The sequence below is a fragment of the Notechis scutatus genome, chromosome Z (assembly GCF_049901735.1).
Source record: "Notechis scutatus isolate UNSWTSFEM ecotype Mainland chromosome Z, rNotScu1.2, whole genome shotgun sequence".
NCBI lineage: Eukaryota > Metazoa > Chordata > Lepidosauria > Squamata > Elapidae > Notechis > Notechis scutatus.
The window spans coordinates 104,186,402-104,211,348 of NC_142025.1; the positions used below are offsets into that span (position 1 = coordinate 104,186,402).

At 37.5% G+C, this 24,947-nt stretch overlaps 2 protein-coding genes and 1 long non-coding RNA gene across 4 annotated transcripts in view; 1 reads left to right on the forward strand and 2 right to left on the reverse strand.

Moving 5' to 3' along the window:
• LOC148129037 (vomeronasal type-2 receptor 26-like) overlaps positions 1–24,947 on the reverse strand; it is a 600,870-nt gene that overhangs the window by 84,980 nt on the left and 490,943 nt on the right. The window lies entirely within an intron of this gene.
• Positions 28–11,251, forward strand: LOC148129038 (uncharacterized). Its single transcript, XR_015745669.1, has 3 exons — positions 28–284; positions 5,963–6,047; positions 11,075–11,251. It is a non-coding gene; the product is annotated as an uncharacterized LOC148129038 (long non-coding RNA).
• On the reverse strand, positions 8,145–23,982 carry ASPDH (aspartate dehydrogenase domain containing). Of its 2 annotated transcripts, XM_026669512.2 has the most exons (8): positions 23,893–23,982; positions 22,670–22,732; positions 21,091–21,235; positions 19,544–19,628; positions 14,244–14,393; positions 13,566–13,792; positions 12,459–12,598; positions 8,145–8,323 (listed from the first exon to the last, which is right to left on the reverse strand). In XM_026669512.2, the coding sequence occupies exons 2-8, from the start codon at positions 22,722–22,724 to the stop codon at positions 8,286–8,288; spliced, it is 840 nt and encodes a 279-aa protein (XP_026525297.1). In that variant the 5' UTR covers positions 22,725–22,732; positions 23,893–23,982; the 3' UTR covers positions 8,145–8,285. The 2 variants fall into 2 exon arrangements, with proteins under 2 accessions (XP_026525297.1, XP_087801836.1); XM_087945710.1 differs by lacking the exon at positions 23,893–23,982 and having other exon boundaries at positions 22,670–22,739.

The following is a 24,947-nucleotide window of genomic DNA, read 5'->3' on the forward strand; positions in this document are numbered from 1 at the left end:
AACGTAGGAAACCACATTTCCCAGAATGCATCAAAAGGAGAGGCAATTGCTGCGTCTTGTTTCCCTTGAAAGAGACCTTGGGAGGGACTGTATTGATTACGGATTCTGGAAGAAGTTCGGCGTTCTTTATAATTTATATAAATATTACAGTATAGTTCCCAACCGGCGCATGAGAAATATTGTAACAGGAAAGCAAGTGGATTTGCAATCTTGATAGAATATTACGTTCAAAACACTTTATTTATTTATTTTATTTGGTTTGTCAATTGCTTACAAGATAATAGGTATAAGTAAAAACATAGTTATGAAAACATGGATACATATAAGAAAAATAAAAGAAACAATAGGATAGGGACGGTAGGTACGTTGTTTTGTAAAGGTGTAGGATTTCAATTGTTATAAGCTAACCAAATTCTAAAAAGTTTAAGAAGGGCAGTTCATTCTAAGATTTAAATTGACTTTGGTATTTTATGCCCGATTATTATATATTATTATGTATTATATTAATTGCTTATACTGTGCCAAATGCAGAATACATATCCTTAGTGAAATATCTCTTATTGATAGCAAAATTGCTTCCAGGACTCTTCTAAAAGCCAAGCTTTATTATTATTTTGTTATATGTTTAGTATTATGCGTGGGTAATCTGTTAGATTCACAGTCTAAGTTTCTGGTAGAAACTTAATTCAAATTGTAAGCATAGACCTAAGAATCTTAAGGAAGCATCTAAGAATATGGACCATTCGAAGCAAGATGGGTTGTTTTTTTTATATAAAATTAGGATTTTAGTTAAATTCAATATGTCCTGATATTGGGGAAGTCCTTTAGGTAACTCCAATGTCAGTTGGCATAGCAACAGTTTTTCCATAAGCAGTCAACTTCAATCCAATATTTTATATTTTTTCCAATTGTTTTTGTTCAATCCTGGATCACCTGGAATAGCAATATCAGTGAACCAGACTTTCTTTGTTTCTTTTTTCCCCAATATAAGGCATATTAAAAACAAGATGTCTTGTCTGTTTCAATATTAAAGTTCCATAAGACCTGCTCATTTTCCAAAACTTTCTCACTTTGATAGTCTCAATAGTTTTTACAATATTCAAAACCAGACCTCTGGCAAAATTTAGAATGAATAATTCTGGCAACTTGTTCATGATGCTATTTGTAGTCAATTTGTGATATTCTACTGCAGCTTTTGATCAAATGGTTAATTGTTTCATCCCTTTTACTACAATCAAGTCATTTTCTTCAAGTTTGTTACATATAGAATTTTCACCTTCATGCAATTAAAGCCTTCCTTTTTTTTTTCTTTAACACTCCTGATAACCAATTCCATGTGGGGGGTTTATCAGCTTTTCCTTTAATATTCTTCAAATTTTGACTGTGTATTGACTTATGCTTCTAATTAACAAATTGTTTTTAATTGTTTCTTTCTACATTCAGCCTTCATGTTTGTTATTTTCAAGAGCTTTCTTTGATTGATTTCCTTCAGGCAAGGATTCTTGACTTTTCTTAATGTTGTCATTCAGGCCATACTTTTTTTCCATTACAGTTTGTTTCACCTGCAGAAGTCCTCTACCCTCTTCCTCTCTTGGCAAATAATCTGTCCATCAAGTATCATTTTTTGGGGTGGAAAGCATGCTATATTATCATAGGATGTTTTTTTTTAATCTTCTGAATCTAGTTATCAAGTTCCACCTCGATCCAGTTAATTATATTGCTGCATATTGAATATCGGGCTGGCCCAAATATTTAATGTTTCCACTATTTAGCTTTGATTTCAACAGTTTACAAACTCATCTGATATATTTGGTTGAAGTACTTTCTTTGATTTGATTCTGTAATAAAAGAATAAATTCTTCCAAAATTATGAAAAATTTATATCCTTTTAGTGCTCTTGTTTTTATCAAATCTTCATTGTTAAGCTATATTCCCTCACCTTCAACAGTTTTGCCTGCCTTAATAGCTATAGTTGCACACTTGTCAATACTAAATCACATTCCAGTATCTTTTTTGAATCCCTTTATGCTTTTCTTTTTAAACAAATTTTATTCAGTTTTTCAGTTTGAAAACAAAAATCTCTTTTTAGTGGACAACATATTTCCGGGTCATCACCTTTACATACAAATATGACAGCAATTATACATTCATATATGCATATTTAATTCTATTATTACCTTTTCCATTCCAAATTTTCAGTAAGGAGAGAAACAAACACATTAATTCTAGCCTCTTTCATTAATCTCAATCGAAACACCTTTTTGTTTCATTTCAATTATTTCAAATATAATCCTTTAATATTTATTTTAAAAATAAAGATAAACTATGTGTTTGCCTAATAATAATAATAATAATAATAATAATAATAATAATAATAATAATAATAATAATAATAATAATAATAATAATATTGTTACCAATGTCTCTCCTTGCTTTTAATAGTCTATATTAACTTATTAATTTAGTTGGTTCTTTAGTCATATTCCCTTTCCATTACACATTCTTTTTATGAATTCTAGATTAATACAAATTTTAACACTAAAAAAACAAAACAAGTATAGGTTTCCCCCCTTTTATTGTTTTGAGTGTGACACCTCAATGATTAAAATATACCTTTATTCCCTTATCTTGATTCCCAATAAACCATTATTTTTAAGAAGTTACAATAATAATCATTACATCTTTTCAATTGGATTCCGCAGCATATTTTCCCCCCTTGATTTTTAATAAGAGTTATCAGTATCTATATTACCCTATTTTTTAAATATTTTTAATTGCAGAAATATTCTTATTCCCCCTTGTCACCCTGCAGAATCCCCCTTTTAATTCATCAACCATTATCTCTGAAAAAACAATTTCTTTTCAGCATTTTACTATTTCTGTATTTCTTTATTTCATGCACCTGTTTCTTACTGCTTCTCCTCCCCCTCTTTTCCCCATATCTTTTCTCATTCCAGTTTATATCCCTCTCTTTCTTAATATCTTCCTTTCCCGTTTTCTGCTGGGTCTTTCTGCCTTTCCTGACTTCACAGGTATTCCCTCTTTTGATTGCCTTCTTAAGTCTCAACTTTTTAACCTTCCTTCTTTCCCCACTTCTTTGTAGCGTTCTTTGTGTTAATTGTCTATTTAAAATGTCTTCTCCTTGAGTCGACTCCTCCTCTTCTGAAGCTCTTTCTTCTTGTTCTTCAATCGCCATTTCCATTTTTTCTAACACAGAGCAAAGTGATTAGCCTCTTTCCTGTAGTAATTCTTTCATATTTTTAAGTTCCATTTTTAATTCCCGAAGAGATATCATCATTACACACTCTTATATTTTATGATCGTTAAAGTCCACAAAAAACTACTTTTACTTTCCTTCTTTCTTCTTTCAATTTTCTAAAGTTCTCAGTTATTCCAGCCCAGGGTCTATACCAAAAACATCAATCAATCCCACAGTCAGTCTTCCCTTGCTTTTTTCTTTATTCTGGTTCTGCTTTCACTTTCTAAGATTCTTACTTTGTTTCAATATTTCTGTAATGTTATATCCACACAAGTTCATTCAGAAACAGAATGCTTTCCCTTTTGTTTGAGCTCAAGTTTTTGTCAAAAGGTGACACTCTCCATTATACAAAGTCTTCACCTTTCCCCCCTATTTTTTTATTTAGGGTTTTTCGAACCTCAATATTCCAGCACAGTCCAGTCTCCAATTTGTAAACTTTATTATTATTATTTTTGACAATCTTAAGTCCAGCTTTATTTTATGCCTGTTTATTCCCAAAATATTTTAGACCAATTTTGTTAAATCTTTAGTTCCAGCTTCTTCCTTTCCTGGTTCGAAGCCCCGCTTAGCTGTCAAAAATATTTTCTTTTTTTTTCTCTGTCCCTTTGTAATTTCGCCACTCACTTTTCTTTTCTTAAAAATTCCATGTTACCTTAATCGCGGGGTACTTTTGTTTAGTTGTATTGCCCAGTTGTCCCGGTTCAGATGTTATCCACCTCTTTCTTCCCTCCTGCACAAATCTCAATCCACCTGAGTCGTCCTCTTCGGGGTGGCCATTTTAAACCACCACTGCAGTCGTCTTCGGGGGGAAAAAGACCAAGACCAGGAGGGGAGATGCGGCTCCCCTCAACCTGGCTTGTGGCTTCCCCTTACTCCGCCGCTCCTCCAAGGCAGCTTCAGCCCCTAATCATAATAATTGGGGCTCTCCAACGAAAGAGCACGGAACATAGCCGCAGAGAGTCGCGATCTACCGTCCGTCAGCAAGGAGGCTCTGCCTTCTTCCCCCCGAATCCCTTTATGCTTTTTAATAAGGAATCTAGTTCAGCCTTTGCTTTTCCAAATAATTTTAATTCATCCAAATAGAGTAAGTGCAAACTGCTTACTCATTCTTTGGCCAAGTCATAGTCACAATTTGTTTTGTTTCAAATTGTCAGTGGGGCATGTTGAATTGCACTCTGAAGGTAACTTAACCAACGTAGGTCTTGGAGGTATTTATATGGGAACATCTATTGAGCTTCATCATTCAGCTACAACATTTCAGACCATTTGAAACATCTGATTAATCTTCAAAGCCAACCGATGTAGAGTTCATTACAGTAGTCCAAAAGTGATAGAGATTTTTTATATGTATAGCAAACTACCATTGTTTATGGTATGTTACATTGTTGAATTTCTGTCTATAAATGACAGGCTCCAGTTAGAAAAAAAAGGCAATAATTCTTAATCTAGGAATAAGCATGCTATGAGGACAGATATGTTCAAGGACACATTTCTTGAAGTGTGCATAGCTTCTAGCCCAACCTGATCTTATCATTTAATCTTTTAATTTAAAAAAAGACAAACAAATAAATAGAAACGGGAAATGCTGCTAAATGCGAGGTTTTACAATCACCTTTATTTACAAGAATGCCCCTGGCTTCGACAAACATTCTCATAAAATAAAAAATGTGGGTATAATTTCAGTCCAGTGCTTTGCTTGGAAATGTGTCTGTTTCTTACTGTGGAAGCAGAGAACATCCAGAGAAACAAGACAAAGTTTCTGCGAGTACTACTAATAAGTTTTTATGCCATTGTAGCAGCCATTTTATGAATAAATGGGCTTTCATCAGCCATTTTGTCTGTATTTATGATATGCTGACAAAATTCTAACTACACCTATCTATCCAAAAGAGTACCTTTGTCTTAATTTCATACAGTGCTGTAAAATGCTGAAAAGGCATCCATTCTTTAAATTTTTCCCTAAATAGATAAAAATCTCTGAAGCTAAAATGCTGGAAACACATCTATTCCTTACAATAGTTTCTGTAAATACTGTCCATAAATATCCCTTTTGAGACCTGGAGAGATCTGGATCTGCTTGGTGCAGTTTTCTTAGCAACACCATAGTAGTATTTTATTTCCTCTGCATTTTGGGATGCTTTTTGGTTTCCCACTCTAGCCTGAAGTTTCTGAGCTTAGTCAAAGTCAGTTGAACAGTGGAACCTGCTAAGATGTTCATATTTTGAATTTTTGAATTTGCAACTTCAGCATAGTTAAAGGATGCTAAATTGGGGGAGCTTGCCTTGTAACATGAAATAACATTGTTGAATTAAATGGATGGATGGATGGATGGATGGATGGATGGATGGATGGATGGACGGATGGACGGATAGATAGGCAGACATACACACATACACTCAAGGATATTGAGTAGCACTAAACAATCTTCAGACATCCAGCTATTCTCCTTTGATGTTTAAAATAAGTGGGATGTCTCATAACTTAATAGATAGCAAAGTGTTTTAATTTCTTCATCAAGCAGTGTTATCCTGAGTACTATAATAACATTAAATGACCATTATCACTATGTAATAGCTAATTTAGGAGATCTAAAGCTGTCCAAATTTTACCTATTAGGACCTTCAGTTTGACTTAATAAAGTTACTGCCCTAAAGACTGTGAAATTACTTAAATTGGGTACTAATTAAGTCCTGTATATTTCAGGTCACACCTAGGATTGATGGAACAAAGAAGCTCATAATGGCAGATTTCCTTATAAAAAATTATTCAGCTGAATGACAGCTTCAAGGTAAATACTAATTATGTCAAGTTAAAAAATTGGAATCAAATGGAATTTACTAATTAATGATTCTATTCCATTTAAATGAAGAAGTTGAGAAAAGAATATAAGAGTCTTGCTATGTAAGGATATAAATATTTGGGAAAATAGGTTTTGTAAAAAATATTTTTTCACTGTTATTGTTTTTATAAATGACTTAAGATGTTGAACATATCTAGTAATCTTTCCTTCTATGGTCCCCAAAGTAACCCTGTGAGGTGAGTTCGGCTGAGAGAGAGGGGCTGGCATAAAATCAATCAATCAGTCTTTCAGGCCTAAACCTGGTTTCTGGAGCCTTAACCACTAAATAAATTTTCTTGTTTGTGCTTCTCTTAATTGGCATCATGCATTCAGTAGGAGACTGGGCATCTTTCCAGCATTGCAGTTAAGTATCACCAAGTGCTACTTACAAAAGCCATTCCCCATCTCTCTAACCAGGATGTCCTTTCTTAAACCTGACAGCTGCATTGGGCCTATCAGTGGTACACATCCTGAAGTAGTGGACAGGGTCAGGATAAGAATTGCATTTAAATTAACTTTCTATACTAATGAACAAGGAAAGTGGTGTCTCATGTGGTTACGATGCTGGGTTGACAATTTGCAACACACATTCGAAGCCCAAGTGCTGTTGTGTGATTGGATAAACTCCCGCCATTTGCTCCAGCTTCTACCCACCTAGCGGTAAATTTGGTTCAAAAGAGTAAAAACATGAGTAAATTTGGTGGGCTTATTAACAGGGACATGAAAAGAACTCCCTATAGGCAACAGTGATATTACTGGGTGATCTTTTCACCACTGAAATATATTAATGAATAAAATTATATTGTAAACTAAACTCAAATATAATTAATTAGATTATCTGTTTTTCATGAGTTTTATTATTTCTTCCATGTATTATATTAAATATGACAATTTGTTAACAACTTTGGGAGGCATTCATGGCTTTGGAAGGCCACATGGGGGCCCTTGGATTTCAGGACTTGTAGCTCTGCTCTGTTCTAACATGCTCAGAATTTCAGGAACAGCTCCCTTGAGACATCCCTCTGATGAGCATAATGCAACCTGCTCTCAAATAACATACTGTCAGATCTTTAAGCATCCAGCTAAAAGCAAAAATGATATTCTTAAGCACAATTGTCACCATGCCACTTTAACAAGATTTATTGAGAAGAATGAGATGGGATTGCAAGAATTCCAGCAACTGAACTTTATCTCATTTGAATCAGTTTATCCCCGTGTCATATTTATTATTTTTTATAAATCACTCAAGGCAGCAGACACACACAATACTACTTTCTCCTCCTGTTTTCCCTGCAACAACAAACCTGTGTGGTGGTTGGGCTGAGAGAAAGTGACTGACCCAGAGTCACTGTTATGGTTAAGACCTGTCTAGAACTCAAGATCTTCCAATTTCTTGCTTGGTGGCTTACCCACTAGACCAAACTGGCTTTATTTTTGTGGGCAATGGAAGGAAGCCAGAAGGATGATAGAATCAAAACCATTGTCAGCTTGGAAAGCAAAAGCCATCTTCTCCGATTTAGTGTTCGCTAGGGATGACACTACAATGACAGGCCCCAACAATGCACCCAACCAACAGCTATGCTGAGCAGGAGTGATGAGAGATGTACTCCTGACACATCTAGAAGATGCCATATTGGGAAATACTGATTTTGAGGAAATGGACAAAAGCTTATGAGTTACTTTACCAGCTTCTTCCAATTCCAGTGTTGCTTCAGATCTGTGAACCTCTAGTCTCAAAATTCTCAGCAACAGAATGGTCAATGTCTGGAATACTCTACCTGACTCTGGTTTCTTCCCCAAACCCCAACAACTTTAACCTTAGACTGTTTACTATTGACCTCACCCCTTTCCTAAGAGGTCTGTAGGGGGCATGCATAAGTGCTCCAAAGTGCCTAACATCCCTGTCCTATTGTTTCTTTTATTTTTCTTATATGTACTCATTTCTTGTATTCATAACTATATTTATCTTTATACCTATTATCTTGTAAGCGATTGACAAATAAATAAAAAATAAATAATAGTTAGGATCTACACATTTGCAAGGTGTTCAGACTAGAGAAAGGTGATTTATTTGACTGACAAACCGAAACCATCCAAGATGTGTGAGTGGGTTTCTTGGTCTTCCAATTCCATTGTAACTACCTTCCAGTATCTTCCATGGATCTTCTTAGGAAGAGATCTCATAATTCAGCATAGGTAGACTTGGCCTCCATGCCCTTGGCACACTATAGGAAGGAAAAGAGAACAGATCATTCAAGGCCTGGCTTACTGCTTCTATGGTATTTCCCAAACCTGATTCTTAGTCAATTCCCTTATAATTGTCTGAAGCAGAAATTTGCTTCAGTATCTAAACAAAAATAATCAATTTCCTCAGCCATTTCCTCTTTCCTAAAAATATTGAAATTTGGGTCCTTCTGAAAAACAAAGCTGAACTCTTGAGAAATGGAATGAAATGTTATGTGAAGAGATGGAAATATTTTTTTAGTTTCTGATTTTTAAAAAGAATTTTACAGAAGCTAACACTTATAGTGTAACTTCAGTGACCAACTTAGCCTAAGAATATGGAAAACTAAAACATTTAGCTAGAAATACTCTCTAAGATTAATTTTTATTTTAACAACGTGGGAAGTTAAGTCTATTATCTCTGGTGATTATTGCCTCTCTACAATTGTCTCAGTCCTTGTATGTTTTATGCAAATGACTCCTCTTTGCAGCAGAGTTGTTTCTATATTAAGGATAAGTAATTTGTGAACTACTTACAACCTTACCTTTTCTTACTTATTTTTCTATTGGAGATCCTTCTAAGATGCTACATGTGATTTAAACAGCTTTGTGTCTTTAATCTCCTTTGTCATTGTCTCTTTTTCTTTTTTAAAGTAAAGTTTGATTCTATTTGTCTCTTTTAAAACTGATTCTTCTCTCTACATAACAGGTTGCAGAGGAAGACTGATTTCCTAGCCACAAATCTCAGTTTCATAGAGAGTGACATTTTTACTAAATGCACCTACCTATTTCACCTGCTGAGATTTGGGGAAGGACATTATGGCTTTAGAGGAAAAAGTTTAAAACTTCCATCCTTTTGTCACAGAGGCTAAATCCTGCTGTTAGAGTCCCTCCCAAATATTTGGGAAAAGATGACTGAATTCAGGGGGACCTTTGAGCAAGTAAGGTTGCAGCCTTTACTTTTCAAATAATTAAATTATTTTATTATTTAATTTTACATTAATATCCTGTCTGAAAATAGCTTGCATGAGAATCGCCCTTTTATCCCCACCACGTGACTTTGATGAATTGAATCCAATGAGGTTCTGTTCATAATGTCTGAGTCTCCCCAGTTTTAAGCTATTATTTTAACCAAGACATATAAATGACCCCACAAAAAAGGTGCCAGGCTTTGAATTATATCAGCAATGGACAAGCCTCAATAGGATTCGCACCTCATATGGAATCTGCCAGGGCTCTGTGTATAAATGGGGCATAGTATCCGCCCAGGGATGGGATCCGACTGGTATAACTACCGGTTCTATCACTCTGCGTCGTGCACGCATGCGCGAGTCGCACGAGTACAATTTACAGCCTGCTAAGCTGCCCGGACAGCTGAGCAGTGCTCCGTGCAAGTGCACAGCGGTTGGAAAAGCCCTTTTTTCCTGCTTTTTCAACTGCAGCTGTGTCGCGCAAAGCAGCCGCGGTTGAAAATGCAGGAAATAAAAAAGACAGGTAAGAGCCCAGGCGGGTGGGTGGGCTGAAACAGTAGCAGACATAGAACTGGTTCTATGCTGCTCTTCAGAACTACCGGTTCTACAGAGGTGGACAGAACCGGTAGAATCCCACCCCTGTATCCTCCCCTTAGCATAACTGTATGTTTCTACTTCAAACTGTAGCTCATATTGTGACTGGCTGTAAGCTAAGGGCATGTAATAGTACAATATTTGATTTTTAAAAAATATAAACTCTGTGCTTTTTTGGAAGAAATGTCCATCTGGGTTCAGTTCCAAGTGGAGAGAAAGATACTGGAAACATGGAGGCTATTTGGGAAGATAGTTTAATGGTGGACAGGACCACATGGCTTGAGGTCCTAGGTAATCAAGCACTGGTGAGACAGAAAGAGAGAGAGATTTATACCCTCTCTTGGGCTTTGAACTTGCTTCCTGTTCCTGTGAAAGAAATGTATTCTGATTGGTTGATAAACTCCCATGGGGCCATGCAAAGGTAACTTTGTAAGTTGTCTTGAATTCCAGGCTTGGTTGAATCTTGCTGGATGATGATGTAATGAAGAGATTGTGTTTTGAAAGGGTGTTGGGCAATTCCTATTATGGCTTTGTCCTGGTTTGGATCTTGAGTGAGGGCTAATCCTATCATGTCCTAAAGGTGAAGATCTCTTGTAAAGCTTACCCAGCCTTTTGTCTTGTAGATGAGATGACCCAGTCTTTCTGGGGCTATTAACAAAGGTGGGGGTTGCTTTCCAAGAGCATGCATTTCGTTTTCTCATCCAGGGAGATTGATTATTCTTCCTTTTTAATATTTCCTAGAATATTTCATTCTTCTAGGAGAAGGGTAGGTGCTAACTTTCTACAGCTTCAATAATTAAATGGCCTAAACATTAATATTTGAACATATATCTTTTTAACATTTTATGGCATTGTATTAATCTAGGTGAAACGTTAATAAATATTGCTAGTCCATGTGTGATATCAACTAAATAAATTTAACCACCATACCACACTTTCTCTCGGTCTATGTTTTTTTAAACTGACTCCTGATCACCATTAAGGATAGTTCAGAGATCACCCAAAGTAGAAAACAAATAATATACAAGATAAATGAGGGTATAACCAAGAGATGTGATTGTCTACTCACTAGAGTAGAAAGATTCATGATAGGAACTATTCTCTTATCATTTTCTTACAGCAATTTATGTTATGTTACGTTATGTTACGTTACGTTACGTTACGTTACGTTACGTTATGTTACTATAGGATTACTGTACGCCTTGGAGCCCAAGTCAAAGGCCCAGGAACCACATCACTTTTTCCAGAAAAAAAGAAAAAGAAAGAAAGAAAGAAAGAAAGAAAAAGAAAGAAAGAAAGAAAGAAAGAAAGAAAGAAAGAAAGAAAGAAAGAAAGAAAGAAAGAAAGAAAGAAAGAAAGAAAGAATTACAAATCAGATGTGGGATTAAGAACTTGAGCTGGTATGGGAATGCCAAGACTTACTCTCTACATTATTCTTTCACCTTAATTTTTAAAAGCATTTAACACTATCCTTAGACTCTAGAAAAAGTACAGAGAAGAGCAACCAGGATGATTAGGGGACTGGAGACTAAAACATACAATGAACAGTTGCAGGAACTGGGCTTGGCTAGTCTAGTAAAGAGAAGGACCAGGGGAGACATGATAGCAGTCTTCCAATTTTCGAGGGGCTGCCACAGGGAGGAAGGGGTCAAGCTATTTTCTAGCACCTGTAGGCCAGACAAGGAATAATGGATGGAAACTGAACAAAGAGAGATTTAACCTGAAAATAAGGAGAAACTTTCTGACAGTGAAAACAATCAACCAATGGAACAGCTTGCCCTCGGAAGTTGTGGGAGCGCCATCACTTGAGACTTTCAAGAAGAGATTGGACTGCCATTAGTCAGAAATGGTGTAGGGTCTCCCGCTTGGGTGGGGGGTTGGAATAGATGATCTATAAGGTCCCTTCCAACTCTGATGTTCTGTTTTTTTTTATAGTGGTGATCAGTGGCCAGCTAAAATCAAGGACCAGCTGATGGTGTTCCAATAACCCTTTTATATTTTTTTCTAAATAACAAAAGTGCTTATTTCTTGGTAAAATAAATACTATTGTAAAAGGAGACCCCTATTAATCTGTTTTATTCAAGATTTCAAGTGATTTAACTGCATCAGTGGCCACATTGCTGTAACAAAACTAGTTTAGAATACCTAGCAAGATAGTTTGATATAAAAAAGATAGGGATGTTGTACCCTTAAGGATTTGTGTAGAAAAGCATATTTATCTGATGATATATAAATTTGTAATTGCAAATGTAATGTTGAAATCGCCACATCTGCACATGTATCAAAGTTACAAGTTCAAGATAATATTCAACTGGCCTTTCCCAACTGTTGCCCTCTAGAAGCACTGGACTTTGATTTGCCCATACCCCATAAAAAGTGAGATGAGTAATGCTAGGTGGGATTTAGAAAATGACTATCCAGCACAGCTGGCATGAAAGATTGGGGAAAGCTAAGTTCCAACCAAGAATTAGGTATTGTTTTAATCAAAGTCAGGATTGGAACAAACTGACGTACAGTCTAGACAGTCTGGTGGATTCATAGATTTTGGGTAAGGAAAGGTTGTCATCCTCACCCAATAGGCTGCTCCAGAAGGCAGCAAAGGTGGCTGACCCTGTGACAGCCCCACAAGCAGCTGGGTTCTTGCGACTGGTGTTGACTGAGAAGCCCCCTTGGCCTGTTGCTTCAATCATCACCACATGATAGTCGGGAAGGCTGCAAGATAAACTTGTGCTCAATTAAACCCGAAGTTTAGAAGAAAAATAACACAAAGTCATGAGTTTGCTGGCACATGCTTCATACCAGTGTTTCTTCAACTTGGCAATGTTAAGATGTGTGGATGTCAACTCCCAGAATTCACTAGCCAACATACTACCTGGGGAATTTTGGAAGTTAAAGGACATACATTTTAAAATTGTCCAGATTGAGAGACATTACTTTTACACCAGAGGGTGGGAGATCCTATCTTAAGCACTTTCAGAAAATGGCTACCATCAGTGGTGGTTTAAGGCTCACTGGTGCCCTAAGCACTGACAAATCTTGGTGCCCCCCTCCCCTTTGTACATACTGTACAAATGAAGCCCTATTCTCAACATTGTGGTGCCCCCTTTGGGCCTGGTGCCCTAAGCACGTGCTTAGTCTGCTTAATGGTTAATACACCTCTGGCTACCATGATACTTGTGTCCAGTCAGAAAATATTCATTTATCAAGAATATAACTACAACGCCAATTGTAATCCTCAGATTATTCCCTAGATACAAGAGTTTTCTTTAAAAAAAAAAAAATAGAACTAAGGGTGTCTACAGAGTATCATTAAAAAAACAGAGAGAAGTTGGTTACTGCTATATGGTGATCAAAGTTTTCCTTTTTATGACTATCATGGAAATCATCTTGACTTTTCTGACATGTAGGGCTGCCAATTCTGCTTGACATTTTCCCAAACAAATATCTGGCCTCCCCCCATTCATTTTTTTTCCTTGAGAATGCCTGCAGGCCCTATTTGGGGAACAGGAGAAGTCTTGTAAATAAAGATAAGGCGTGCAGGTTTCTCATTTAAATTTTAAAAGACTGAAATAAACTTTAAAAAAACACCAAATAAAAATTAGGCATGCAAGATGTGAATTAGAAACTAAGAGAGGGATTCACAAGTACCAAGTTGCTTACCCTTTAGCTCAAGACTTACTTAGGATCTGCCACCAGGCAACCTTTCACACCATCGAAGCCCAGACTTGGAGCAGCAATGCAAGCTGCTGCCATTGTGTTGACATTGTTGGGGGCCAGGGGACACAGACTCCTCACAGGGCCATTGTACAGAACCATGCTTTCCTCCTGGGCTCGCTTTGCAAGCTCCCCAAGCTCCCCACCCAACCGGAAACTGTCTGGGTGTTTAGTCATGGTGACTTTTAATGCCTAGAAAAAACAAAATGGAGTATGGGAGAAGTTACAAATCCTTAAATACCTCTTTCTTTTAGCCTTTTAAAATTTAGAATCCCAACCCAAAGATTTCCACTTCTGAATAAGGAAAGTGCCTTACATTAAATCAGAGTATTAATTTGTTTTGTTTTTTCTCTGTGATATATACATTGCTTGGTTGAAAGTATTTCAAATTGGAGTCTTCCACAGCATTTGATGATGTCAGTAATTCTCCAAATATTTATGTTCAAATTTCTTTTTATCAACATATACATTTTCTTTTATGCTAAGGTTTTCTATCTGGACTTAGGGTACAGCTCCAAGATTTCAATTGCAATGACTGTAATTCCTTTCCAGACTGGGAATTCTGGAAGATGCAGCCCCACTTTTTATAGATATCATTAGATTAAGGAAGGCCACCCTACCCCATTTCTCCATAAGCACTTACCTGGAGCATCCCTGCATCATCCAACCTTTGAATGTCTTGACCACCCCATAGAGCTCCACTGGGGATGTAGAGAGTGTGTCCAGTCTTTTTTGCCACTTCACGTAATCTAAGCTCAGTGTTCACATCTGCTAGGGCTGTTGGTGACCCCACCTAGAGGACATGGAGATATTTGCATCGTTGATGGTGGGGAGTCTGGGAGAGGAGTGCTTCAGGATGACATTTTTACTAGTTGTCTCCAATTATTGAGCGCAAAATAATTAAATAATTTAATTTGATAAGACAAAGGAGAAGGATACAGAGACCAAGTACATACAGCATACTAAGTATGTGACTTATTTCATTTAGACTAGCCTTTCATAAGCTGGCATTCCAAATATGCAGATTTCAACTCCAAGATTTCTCAGTAATGGCCATGCTTATAGGGAATTCTGGGAGTTAGACTACATATCTGGAAAATGTCATGTTTGGAAATGTTAATTTAGAATTACCATATTCTGTGATCCAAATTCATGTCCATTCTTACTGGGACTCAAATATTTGTCAACATTTAATGGCATAGTTTTTCTACCATAGAAAATATGAAAACATTACCACAAGTCTTTAAAAGTAAACTTAACATAATCTACAGAACAAAGAAATATCAAATTTTCTCCCAAAACATCAGAACAAATAGCAAAACCTGTTCCTGCCTATATACATGACATAATCATGCACAATTTTCATTATTTTTTTTCCTTTTTTAAAAAAATTTTTTTTATTGGTTTTTAAAACAAACATAAACAAACAAAACATAAAAACATCAAATCATCTTCCATATATGTACATACAGTGTGCCGGTTGGTTTACAAATTGTTTTATGCTTCCATTTCATAGTCTTTATAATAATCATAGTCAATTATAATTACATTGTATATAATGTATTTTCAATCAATATATTAAATACATTAATATCATTATTAATCATTTGACTATACTTTTATTCATTCATGTTTTCCAAAATGATCATATTTTACTTAATTTGTTTTATGACAATTCATATTATCATCCCAGATCTATCCTAGAATCATTTTGTAGATATAATAAGAAAAGAATACATCTTTATATATTTATTATTTTCTAAAAGTCTACATATTTCATTACTATATTTTATTGTCTAACCATTGATAGAATAGATCCCAAATTTTATAAAATTGTTTATCATCTTGTTCTTTAATTTCAAATGTCAATCTACTCATTTCAGCACATTCCAATATTTTTTTAATGATTTCCTCCTGTGATGGTATTTTCTCATTTTTCCAGTTTTTAGCAAATACAATCCTAGCCGCTGTTAATACACTTACAATCAGGTATTTCAAGTCTTTACTATATATTTCAGGTAAAATTCCCAATAAAAATATTTCTGGTTTCAAATCTATATGCTTTTTTGTCATTTTTTCCAACCACGTGTAGATTTTAGTCCAGTATTTTTTAGCATCCACACAAGTCCACTACATATGGTAATATGAGCCAGGTATCTGATGACTTTTCCAACATTTTTCGGATTTATTCTTGAACATTCTTGCTATTCTTGTTGGGGGAAAGTGCCACCTGTAAAACATCTTATACAAATTTTCTTTATATGCTGTTGACATTGTCATTTTATAATTTTGAGACCACAATTTTTGCCATTTATCTAGATCAATCCCATATCCAAAATTCTTCCCCCAAGCAATCATAGTTTCTTTAACTTGTTCTTCTTCTAATTTAATTTCTAATAAATATCCATACAATTTTTTAATCACCTTTTCATCAGTACCTGTCAAAATCTTATCTAAGTCAGTCAATTTATCATAGAAACCTTCTGTTTTAGAATCTTTATCATACCTTGAATGTATTTGCGCATATGAAAACCAATTCATCTTTATACCTTGTTCCTCTAGTTTTTGTATAGATCTAAGTTCACCCTTTTCATTCAATATTTCACTATATCTAACTGTTTGTTCCTTTTTGTATATTATAGGATAAGAAAATCCTTCAATAGTCGATAGCCAGACTGGAATTTTCAAATAACATTATCTTTTAATCTTCTCCCAATTTAACCACAGAGACTGCCATATATAATGTCTTCTAAAGCAGTGGTCCCCAACCTTTTTTGTACCAGGGACCAGTTTCACGCAGAAACACTTTTTCAAGGACCGGGAGTCCGAGTTTGGTGGTTTGCTTGCAGCGTTTCATTACCTGACTAGGTAACATCTGATGTTGTTACCTAGTCGAGTAATAAACGCGTCTGCCAGCAAACCACCAAGTTCTGGGAGCGCCAATGCCTCCTCATTGCAACCCATAGCGACAGATATTCTCTTCTATTGGGACATTTAAAACGGAGGGTTTCAGCTGCAGATTCAGGAACTGCGCCGGGCTGAGGAGCGCCTTCAAAACAGCGCTGGGCGGCGGCGGCCCACGGCTGTCTCCACGGCTCAGGACAAGTCCCTGCAGGATGGCTGAGAAGCCCGCCTCTCGGCCCTGCCTCCTCAGCCTCATCCCTCAGGTGTCTCCCTCCCTCCCTCAGCCTCATCCCTCAGGTGTCTGCCTCGTTCCTCTCTCAGTCGCTCTCTCGCTCCTCCACCAGCCCAGGAAGAAACTGCTTCAAAGAAGCCGGCAGGGTGGCTTTTCCTGTCGGCGCAGCTCCTCCAAGCGCCCGTTCACCCCCACCCGCCGCCAATCAATCCAGGTTCAATCCAGTGCTCCGTTCTGCCTGCCTGCCTTCGTTTCTGGTTGTTTCGGAGCAGCTTGGCTGAGAATAATAACTATTCGCCTCTTTTACTCAGCCGAAGCTGCTCCGAAACAACCAGAAACGAAGGCAGGCAGGCAGAACGGAGCACTGGATTGAACCTGATTGATTGGCGGCGGGGGGGAGGTGAACGGCACTCGGGAGCTGCGCTGACAGGAAAAGCCACCCTGCCGGCTTCTTTGAAGCAGTTTCTTCCTGGGCTGGTGGAGGAGCGAGAGCTACTGAGAGAGGAACGAGGCGGGAGGAAACCGAAGCCACTGAGCCAGAGAGCAGGACAGGCTTTGGTTGCTTCCTCCCTCCCCTTTCATTTGTGTCCTTGATCCCTGATCCCAGCAGCATTCACGAAGGCGAAGAAAGCCGCCATTTTTATTTTATTTTTTATTTTTATTTTTCTTTGCGGCCCGGTGCAAAGTGATCCGGACGCGCTACCGGTCCATGACCGGTGTTGGGGACCCTGTTCTAAAGTACCCCTGTGTTTTAGTTCCTTTATACCATAAAAAAAGCATGCCACCCCAACAACAGGTCATGTCCTTCTAATGTCAACAATCTAGTATTTCTTAATGTTGTCCATTCCTGAACCCACATCAAATTTGTAGCTTGGTAATACAACTCCCAATTAGGCAAACCAAATCCTCCTCTTATTCTAGCATCTTGCAAAAGTTTTAACTTTATTCTCGCTTTCTTACCTTGCCATATATATTTCAACACAATTTTATTTAAATCTTCAAAGTAGCCTTTTCCAAGCCTAATTGGAATTGTTTGAAACAAATATAAAATTCTGGGTAATATATTCATCTTGATTGTTGATATTCTCCCTATTAATGACAGTTGTAAATTTTCCCATTTCGCCAAATCTAGCGCTATCTGCTGTTTAATTGGCAGACCTATTGAAAATAAGATCAAGTACTTGGGGATATACTTGACAGCAAGATGCAGTACACTAAAAGAGAATAATTATATCAAACTTAAACACCATTTTCATTATTGTTTCACACTCTATGATCCTTGAACACTTCCAAAACACTGAATGTCTCTGATCGCACAAAAGTTCCCTATTCCTGCTAGAAACCATAGTTAGAGTCTTTTGCATGTCACATTTGGAGCAAGATGCTCCATTGGTTGAATCAGGGTGAAAATAATCTAAAGCAGGGGTCCCCAACCACCGGTCCATGAACAAGTCCTACCGGGCCGCTGGCTTGCTGGCGCCGCCATCTTTTTTGATGAAAAAGTGCTTCGGTGAGCTTTTCGGGTAGAAAGCTCACCGGAAGCACGTTTCATCAAAAAGATGGCGGCGCCAGCGCTCCGTGAGCTTTTCCGGGTAGAAAGCTCACCGGAAGCACGTTTTCATCAAAAAAGATGGCGGCGCCAAGCGCTTCCGGTGAGTTTTTCTGGGTGAAAGCCATTTCTACCGGAAAAGCTCACCGAGGCATGCGCTGCCATCTGATGAAAAAGTGCTTCGGTGAGGTCACCGGAAGCACTTTTCATCAAAAAGATGGCGCCCAGCTGATGCGGTACCAGGCGCGGCACCCAGCTAATGCCGTGCCGGACGCGGCGTAAAAGGTTGGGGATCACTGATCTAAAGTGTTCCAGCATGATCATAGTTTTTTCACTGCTAGCTGAGTATTCACTTAATAAATTGATTCCTTCAAAATGCCTTACAAGAATATATACTGAAGAGAAAAATGCCTCCAACAAGATTTATCAGAAAGAAATTTGATACCATTGTTTTTAAGTAAATCAAGTTTTTAAACTAGCTTTTCCAGATGTGATGCAATTGCAAATATCCAGATAAGCACCATCTATGCTAATTGGGAATTATAGGGGTTATAAATCCAACACTTAGGGAAGATGTTGGCAAATTCAGTGGTGGGATTCAGCCAGTTTTCACCAGTTTGGGTGAAGTGGTTGTTAAATTATCCACTCCCCACTATCAAAGTGGATCCTGGGTGCAAGGGAAGGAGAACACCACTTTCCCTCTTTCTTATCCCTGCTCTTCCTCCCCTCATGCTGGCTACTCTGTTGTCTGTTTCTCCATTGCAGTGCAGTGGCCAGGATCTACTTTGATGGTGAAGGGTGCGGGTGGGGGTAATTTAACAACTGGTTCACCCAAGGTCAGGTTGGCCATTGCGGGAGGCTCATCCATCATGTGTGGTGGAGCTGGAGAATGGGGATGGGCCATGCCTCCCACAACAGCCAACCTGACCCTGGGTGAACCTGTTGTTAAATTGTTTGAATCTCACCACTGGCTAGGCTGACTGGAATATCAAGACCAATACATCTGAACTGCATTTGCTTGGGGGAAGACATTCTAAAGGGTTAAAAAGGCAGGGGGAAAAAAAGGAATGCTGGTAGTAGGATAGAGATAATATTTCATCAGATATGTTTGCAGCAAAAGTACAGATGGATACATTTTTTCATTCAATCAAACAAAAAAAGATGCATTTTGCCCAACCACTTTGAAATATATTTGGAAGAAATAAAAAAAATATGTTGATGCTGCCTGCCTCTATCTGAAGGCAGAAGTAGTCCTCACCATAAAATCTGCAGCTTTAAGGAAGAATTCCCCATAATCTTGGACAATGCAGGGATGTGCCACTTCGACAATGACATCAGGGTGGCTTTGGAAAGAAGCAACAAACATAATAACTAGAGGCTAGCTTGATTAAACTAGTGCAGTACTTAGATAACCATCCTTTTCTCCTTCATTTTGTAACCACTGAAAAGTATTTTTAATGGACCAACCCTTGCACTAAATCTCAAAAAATAATGTATTCTTCCATAAGACCCCATGAGATTCATACAACGTGCCTTGAAGTTCAGCCTTCCCCAGCTTGACTGACCTACAGTTATTGAGTTATAACTCCCCATTATCCAGTGGGGTAGTGGTGCCGATAACGGAAGTTTAGACATCACACTTAGTCAGAGAAGATTGGTTTAATCACAGAATCAGGTTGGGGAATGCTAAACTATTTTGATCAATGGCAGCACTCCAGGGTTATTGTCAAGTGTTCTCCCTGGCCCTGCCTAGAAATGCTAATGTTTGAAGATTTTCTACTGAAAAAAATATTTTCTACTGAAGATTTTCTACTGATTTTCTACTGAGATTTTCTACTGAATACCTCTTTATTCCGTTTGTATTTCATCTTTCAAGGCAACTAGGAAAAGTGAAATTCAGAACAAAAGACAACAATCAAAACCTAAAGGTAGATGGGTTAAACATCAACACAGTCAGTCAGAATAAATAAATGTGAGGCAATTCTGCTTGGTTTGCAGTAGTTCTAACAGTCAATTTTACAAAACCAAGTATCTGTTTGAATACCTTTGAATGCCAGTACAAGGTCATCAGTTTCCCCTGTCAAGAACGCCAATAGGAAACATGTCTTCCCAATGAGAAAAATGATTTTGAAAATAAATATTGGCCACATTGTAAATTGTCCATTGAAGGCATGTCTACGTAGACATATTCATTCAATAAAATTCAACTCAGTTTCTACAGAGATCATCCATACAGTGTATAGTATATGATTATTATAATTCATTAGATAATATCACACCTTTTCTCCATTCATAGAATTGCCTTCTCATTTTTTTTCCATAACAAAAATCCTGTGAGATAGGCTGGGCTAAGAAATGAAGATTGTTCCAAAATCACTCAATGAGAGACATCTTGAATTTGGGCCTAACATCTTAATACCTGCATTTTGCTAACTGCTAAACAGGCAGGAAGCACTCACACTAAATACATTTATTTGGTTTTAATTTTATTAAAATCAAATCCAATTTGATGTTTTTACTAGAACATAGCCCAAGCAGACTGCTCAAAGGTTGAATGTGGCTCTCAACTCAATATACATAGTCCTTAACTTACAAACTTTGCTTATTGGAAGTCAACTAGGAAGGTTGAAAATAGTGATCACATGACCCTACAACCATTTTTGCAACCATTATAAATGTAAGCCAATGGCCAAGCACCCAAATTGCAATCATTTCACCATAGGGATGTTGCAGTGATCCAAAGTATATTGACAGGTCATAAATAATTTTTTCCTGTCTTAATTGTGAAAGGGCTTGTCTGCTCACCATTGTGAAAAATCTGTCAACTTCCCCAACCTCAGGTCTACTGGTACAGTGCCCTCCATCTTACTGGCATCCCGGTTCCAAACAAAAGCCAGCTCCAACCCATGTTGGACGCCTTCATCCTGGATTCGTTCTGTCAGATACTGGCCTGAAGTTTGAAAAAATAATTATGACCATTGTGGACTTAACGATCTCATGTACATGTTACATTACAGATGTGGGAGAAAAAGTCACCCATAAAAAGTCTGGCATAATTGCCACAATTTTGCCATAATTTTGTTCTGGGAGTGACTCCGTGTTAATAATTTTCTTTGTTTAGAAACTCCAATGATTTGGAGGGTTCTAATGTGCTGATTGAGTTCACGCATGTCAGGTTAAGATATAACTTGCCTAATCATGATTTATGCAGTAAACTATAGTATGCCCAAGCATAAATCATGGTTTATATAGCTCTAAGCCAAAACCAAGCAAATCACATTATAGCTTAGTACAATGGATGTATTTTATGAGCTTCAGGAAAGATTTGTTTGACCACCATTGGAAACAGAATGCTGAGCAATACATTAATCTTTTTCTGATCCAGCAAAATAAACCTTATGTACTTAGGGGAAAAAAGCACATGTACAAGAAGATAAAGGCTTGTTTTATTAGCCTAAAGCAAAAATCAATGAAAAAAAATCAGAAGCAGGGGTGTGTGTGTGTTAGTAGATCCTGACAGTTACAGTAAACTAATCAAAACTGAAAGAACAGTTTGGCATTTGCTCCAGGTCAAAATCAAGACCTAAGAAAAAGCCTGGGTTTGAAAAATATGAGAATATGAGTCTTTGGAGAAAACCATTTGACTGCCTCTAGCGCAGGAGTGGGAAATTTTGTAGTAGCTAAAACCCGAGCTGTTTTTATATGGTCTCCAGGTGATAGGGCAGTTGATGTGATAACACAAAGTAGGTGGGGTCAATGTTTGCAGAAATTTAAGGCACATATTATACCCCTTAATCCCCCTCACATCACTGCAAAAAGTTGAAAGTTTTTAAGGGTTAGCATAGATATCTTAAGCTTCTGCAAAGTCCTTGGTAAGTTATTCCCACCCCTAGCCCTCCTCTTTTCTTCCCTGAAGAACCAAAGCATTTGGCCAATTCTAGCAATACTCTGGGGAATGGCAGATAGTGACACTTGCTGCCAATAGGTTATCAGGCTGTGAGAAATGTGACACATCTCAAGGGAATCTTGTCTTCTCTTGTCACCCACCCACTTCCTCCTTTGCCCCTATTAAGGGCAGTCACTTGCTACCTTTCCTGGAAAGGTGGTACGTACGAGATTGGCAGAAATTGGCCAACCAGGCTCCATTCAGAATGCTTGTAAAGGATCTTCACCAAATCCCAGTTCAAATGTTTTAGAAAACACACTGATTTGTTAAAATCGCTCTTGAAATAAAAAGACACCCATATTTTTACAAATACTGGGCAATCTTGATGGAAGTAGGAGCTCATATAATAAAAGTAATAACTACAAGTTGCTTGTCTAATAGCAGACTTGGTGAATGGAGAGATTGATAAGACAAATATGGTCAAGAAATGCTACTTACCTAGATGTCCATAGCCCACAATTCCAACCCGCCTCTTCCTTTGGCCTCCAAACATTCAGCCTGCTATGAGACAAATAGTCACAGAAAATGTTATAGTTTGCTTGACAAAGATTGAGCAGAGCCTGAGGTATTGCACTGGATCCCATATTTAGGCCCCAGGGTATTTCACGTTTATCTAGCCTTTCCTTGTGAAGCTTAGGCTACCTGTCTTCTTGCATACAATTTTTTTTCTTGTAAAATAGGTTATAAGTCAAGGGAATACCACAAAGCCACCCAGGGATTTTCATGACTGAATGGGGATTTGAACCTAGATATCCAAGGCTCTGACTCTAATATGCTATCTTGGCTATTGAGCAAAACCATCTTCTCTTGGGAAAGATATCGCAGTTAACACGTACAAAGTGCAAATATAAACAAGGACTTGCAATTCTGTAACTGTGAAATGAGGCAAACATCTTAACATGTATATAACATGGTATATGTTGGCTCAGTGCCTTAATGGCTGAGGATGATGGGAACAGTAGTATCTTGACTAGCACTGGTGTAGGGGAGGATGCACTCAGAAATAAAGAGTGGCTGTACACTTTTGCCATTTCAAGAAGATTTCTTATTAGTTCAGCTTCTCAGTCATTCATGGCTGCATGTGCAAATGGATTCACTGTGAAGCAACAGAGATGAGTCAGAATTTCTAATCTTATTGCTCATTCAGACATGCAAGTCATCATTTGATGTTGCCATTAATAAAAGATGGATAAGAAAGCTCTGGGAAAGTATCTCAGTTTCCCATTCTCTATTCGTCCTCTGAGTTTCCAGTTTAAATCTTCATTCATACACGCATGCTGGCACCAGGTGCTTCTTCTATATGATCTAATCAAATCTATTATTCCTTCCAAATCCATGCTCAGACTGCATGAAAGGGAAGCTTGGGAAAACCTCAAGGTCTGCAGAAACAGAAAAAATATCTTTGGGACTAGAAGTTAGAAGAATATCCCAAACAATTTAATGTGGTCTGAACATCTTGGTCTGCAAGAAATGACGTCTGTTCAAATGGAACAGAATGGAATGAAGTGGCCTGAAAACTGAAAGGGAACATTTCATCCTGCAATTTATTATTTCAACTCTTACTCATGGATTTACTTTGTTAAATACCCTATCTTAATATAACTTTTATTCCTCTTCCTGCTTAAGATCCCCAGCTCCCCTTCTATGTTGAGATGACTCACCTGGTTTAAGCTGTGTCCAGATAGCTGTGGGATAATGGGGAAAAAAGAGGAATGTTTCTGAGTTCCTTTGGCTGATTATTTCTGGAGGGGCATTAATTATTAACCCAGGTTGGTCTGTAACCCTTGTGGAAATGGTTGCTTGCAGAAATTCTCAGAAATAAAACTACCTCTTTGGCTGACTTGGAAATAGGGCCACAATATCACACATTCATTCCAACAACTGTAACTCCTCCTGATCATCAAAGTCTTAAGTCCTATTAACTAAGCTTTTATAATGGACATAATGCACACACTTGATTGAAAATCAAGTTTTAATTTGTAATGTGCCACTGCATTGAAATATCAATGTGCTTCTAGGTATTTCCCTCGGTATCTGTCAGATCTCCTGACCCATCTAATTTTGTACATCTTGAAAACATTATTTTAATTAAAATGGGGGAACTCTTCAACATCATCTTTAATTCTAAGAATGCCTCTGAGTCTCAGGTTGGTCCCATAAGCTTTCTTAGAAAATAAAAATGATAGGCAACTTACAGCTCAGTGCTTTGGATATGATCTATCTATACAGAAAAAGAATGCGGATAGAGGGTTAGCAGATAACATTTTGCTAAATTGGTGTTTTATAACTGATTATCCGAATGTTATAGACCACCGCAGAGTGTGGTTAGGGGCAACCACTGATAAAACATGTCATGATATCACAACACAAACTGTCTGCTTTACGCAAAGTCAGGATATAAGTGTGGTTAATGGTTAACAAGCTAGAAAGTGAGAGACCAGGTCCCACCTTAATCATCAAGGTTACCTGGGTGACTTTGGGCCAGCCATTCTCCTTATCCCAACAGGGTTGTTGTTGTGGGGAAAATAGGAGGAGGAAGGTGTGTAATATATTTGTAGCCTTAAGTTATTTGTAAAAATAATAAAGGCAAAATACAATTTAATAAATCAAAAATGAAAGAGTGTGCATTATAATTTTCACAATCATATCATCATCACCATCTGCAGATGCCTGTGTTCATGAATGCCCTTTTTTAATGAATGCGAAAACACTAACC